We start from the raw sequence: 3,239 nt of genomic DNA, 5'->3' as shown, positions 1-3,239 counted from the left end.
TTCTCTTGGTACATTTGTTGCTAGCATGAGGTTATTCCTTATAACAAGTGTTTTATTTTTTATTTCTAAAATGTTAATGAAGAATCATACTATGTGTTATATTGAGATACATCATTTATTGCTTATTCATGATTATGATCTTTCAACTAAATTATAGATCTATTATTTAGATTAACCTCAACATAAAGCATTGTATCAAAATTCTCCTGGAACATTTCTTGCTAGCATGAGGTTATTTCTTGTGGCAAGTGTTTTATTTTTTATTTTTAAAATTTTAATGAAGAATCATACTATGTGTTATATTGAGATATAGCATTTATTGCTTATTCATGATTATGATCTTTAAACTATATTATAGATCTATTATTTAGATTAACCTCAACATAAACTATTGCATTAAAATTCTCTTGGTACATTTTTTGCTAGCATGAGGTTATTCATTGTAACAAGTGTTTTATGTTTTATTTTTAAAATTTTAATGTAGAATTATACTATGTGTTATATTGAGATATAACATTTGTTGCTTATTCATGATTATGATCTTTCAACTAAATTATATATCTATTATTTATGATCATATAGAAAAGTGATTTGTGAGAAAGATGGCTTTTAGAATGGGCAGTTCCAGTTCAAAGAGTGCGAATAAAAGTGGAAATAAAAGGATTGATGGAACCAACAGTAACTTCACAATAGGAAAAAGGTTGTGTGTGCTCATTGTGGATGATGACCCTGTAATTCAAAGAATCCACAGTGTGTTATTAAGTAGATTTGGATTGGAAACCCAAGTAGTGGGAAATGGGAAAGAAGCAGTTGATTTGTATCACTCAGGGGCATCATTCCATTTGGTCCTTATGGACATGGAAATGCCAATCATGGATGGTCTAAAGGTTTGTTTTCTCTTTTTACTATTATTGTTTTCCTTTCTTCTTTATTTTTCTTCTTCTTCTCTACAAACTTAAACAATATTTTGCTATGTTATATAAGAAGATATATCAAAAGGAATGCATATATTACATTCCAATTTTATATATTTATTTTGGTTTTTCTAACAAAGAAAAAAGGTAAAAGTATGGTAATTCGGTTCACCTCAACTTACATATATATGTAGATATATGAAGTATTGATGTTTTAGGAAAAATAAATCATTTTTTTTATCATCTTCAAAGAACCAGGAAAAATTTCATTAACAACATTCTTAAAATGATCTTTCATATCACTTGATAAGAACGAGATTTAATTTACCCAAATTATTATTCACAAAATAAAAGAAAAAGAAAAGCAACACATACATTGCATTTCAATTATATTTTTCTACATGTAGATTTGTTATTCCATTGCTCTTCCCGTCATCTAGAAGTTGATAAAAGAAACAAACATCAATTATAGATAATTATTGTACATAATATGGGAATGAAACTTGAAAAGTTCATAATATTGATTGATTCATCATGGGTGAGTTGATGCAACAATTAAATAGCCAAATGGTTTAACATTTTGTTCTTATAATGGCATTTGAAAGTTTGTTTTATGCAAATTTAATAATTGTAATTAATCATTGTCAATTCGACTTAGACAATAAGCACAAACTCTCTAAAATTACTGTCCCCTTGGCTTGTTGTATTCTGTTCCATTGATTATTTTAGTATGACTCTATTTCTTTGTCAATCTAAAAGCAATGGCACATTTATAATTTCAAGAATTTTGTACACTACATACAAACTTCTAATTTCTATACACTCACACTTAACTACATACCATAAAGTTTGTATTTACCTCAACTAAACCTAGTCTTAACTGTAATTGAAATCCAATAATAAAAGTACAAGTTTCTTTTACACTGGACATTTATAGAGTGAACATAATTGCATGAAGTAAAATACCTATTTCTATATCCGCATCCCCAACTAAATTTAGTTGTTTGTATCATATTTCAAATGTATTTTATAGGCAACAAGGGAGCTTCGTGCCATGGGAGTGAATAGCATGATTGTTGGGATGACTTCACGTGATCAAGACTCAGAGAAGCTTGCATTCATGGCAGCTGGTTTGGATGATTGTCATGTGAAACCGTTGACTGTTGATACAATTACTTCCCTTCTACAAGAGCTTAACAAGAAACATTGATTTGCTCACTCAAACTAAAATATTTAATATAAAATAATGTGATTCGTGATCACTTCATCATGAGTTACTCTTGCAGGTTATATTATTTTTCTCTTATAAGTTAATTGTTGTTAGTTATGGGAAAAATAAAATTTAAAGATAAAATATTCTCTCATTGCAATGTGAGTATGCTAATGTAGATGATTTATTCTTCTTTAAATAAAAAAAAAAAAAAAAAAAAAACATCATCTTAATTGATATTGTAGTAGTATTTTGTAATTAAAAGACATAATAATAATTTCTTTTTTATGTTTTGAGAAAAATATGAACAAAATGAGCCGAACAATTTTGTGTAGATCCTCTATGCCAAATATTTTTTTTATTATTATTATTTATCAAACCTGGTATTGCTTATTTTGGTAATAAGGGTGTCAGCAACTTTTGTTCATCGTATAGGTGTAAGAATTTCAAAACTAAGGTCCATCCATTATCACTTTCCTAAAATTCCGAATGAGAAAATCATGGAGATAAGAAACATCTATATCAACCTATATAATTGCCATTAGCAAAATGATTTTTTTTTTTTTTTACCATACAACATTGGGCATTGGCATTTACTCTTATTTGAAGTCCTAGTCCTTTTCGATCTTGACCTTATTAGAGCATGTAATTGGAGAATGGAGAATAAATATGATGATTAGATTACTTGTTTTTTTTTTTATTTATCTAGTGCAAGAGTTCAATTCTAACTAGGTTTAGTAACCCTTAGGCAAAATCTATGTGATTTATAATTGCCAATTTTAATTGCAATTACTTTTAGAAGTCCAAATTGAGTTAAGTTAGTGCAATTCAAATGGATTTTGGATGGAAATATATTTTGGTATCAACTTGTAGTGAAAACAAGTTAAATAAGTGTTAAATACAAGTTAATAATCCATCGGATTACGACAAAGGATGTAATTGGTATTTTCGCAAAAATCTTGGCAAATCTGACTATGATCATTATGCTCAATTTGAAGTGTGATCAAGCGAGCTTTTGTAGGCTCGAGTGAGAGGTACTACTTTTGACAAATGTAAGTCAATTTATAACATAGAAATACCTTAAAAGATCTTTAAGTCATCTTAGGATACATCAA

General features: G+C 28.1%; 1 protein-coding gene across 1 annotated transcript; it reads left to right on the top strand.

The window, feature by feature from the left end:
- Positions 1 to 602: 602 nt before the first annotated feature.
- On the top strand, positions 603 to 2,124 carry LOC114266940 (two-component response regulator 24-like). Its single transcript, XM_028207899.2, has 2 exons — positions 603 to 887; positions 1,948 to 2,124. The coding sequence occupies exons 1-2, from the start codon at positions 603 to 605 to the stop codon at positions 2,122 to 2,124; spliced, it is 462 nt and encodes a 153-aa protein (XP_028063700.2).
- Positions 2,125 to 3,239: the final 1,115 nt, after the last annotated feature.

The sequence above is a fragment of the Camellia sinensis genome, chromosome 9, assembly GCF_055761805.1.
Source record: "Camellia sinensis isolate YWXY chromosome 9, ASM5576180v1, whole genome shotgun sequence".
NCBI lineage: Eukaryota > Viridiplantae > Streptophyta > Magnoliopsida > Ericales > Theaceae > Camellia > Camellia sinensis.
The sequence above is the reverse complement of the archived record's forward strand: the minus strand, read 5'-3'. Positions and strand labels throughout refer to the sequence as shown.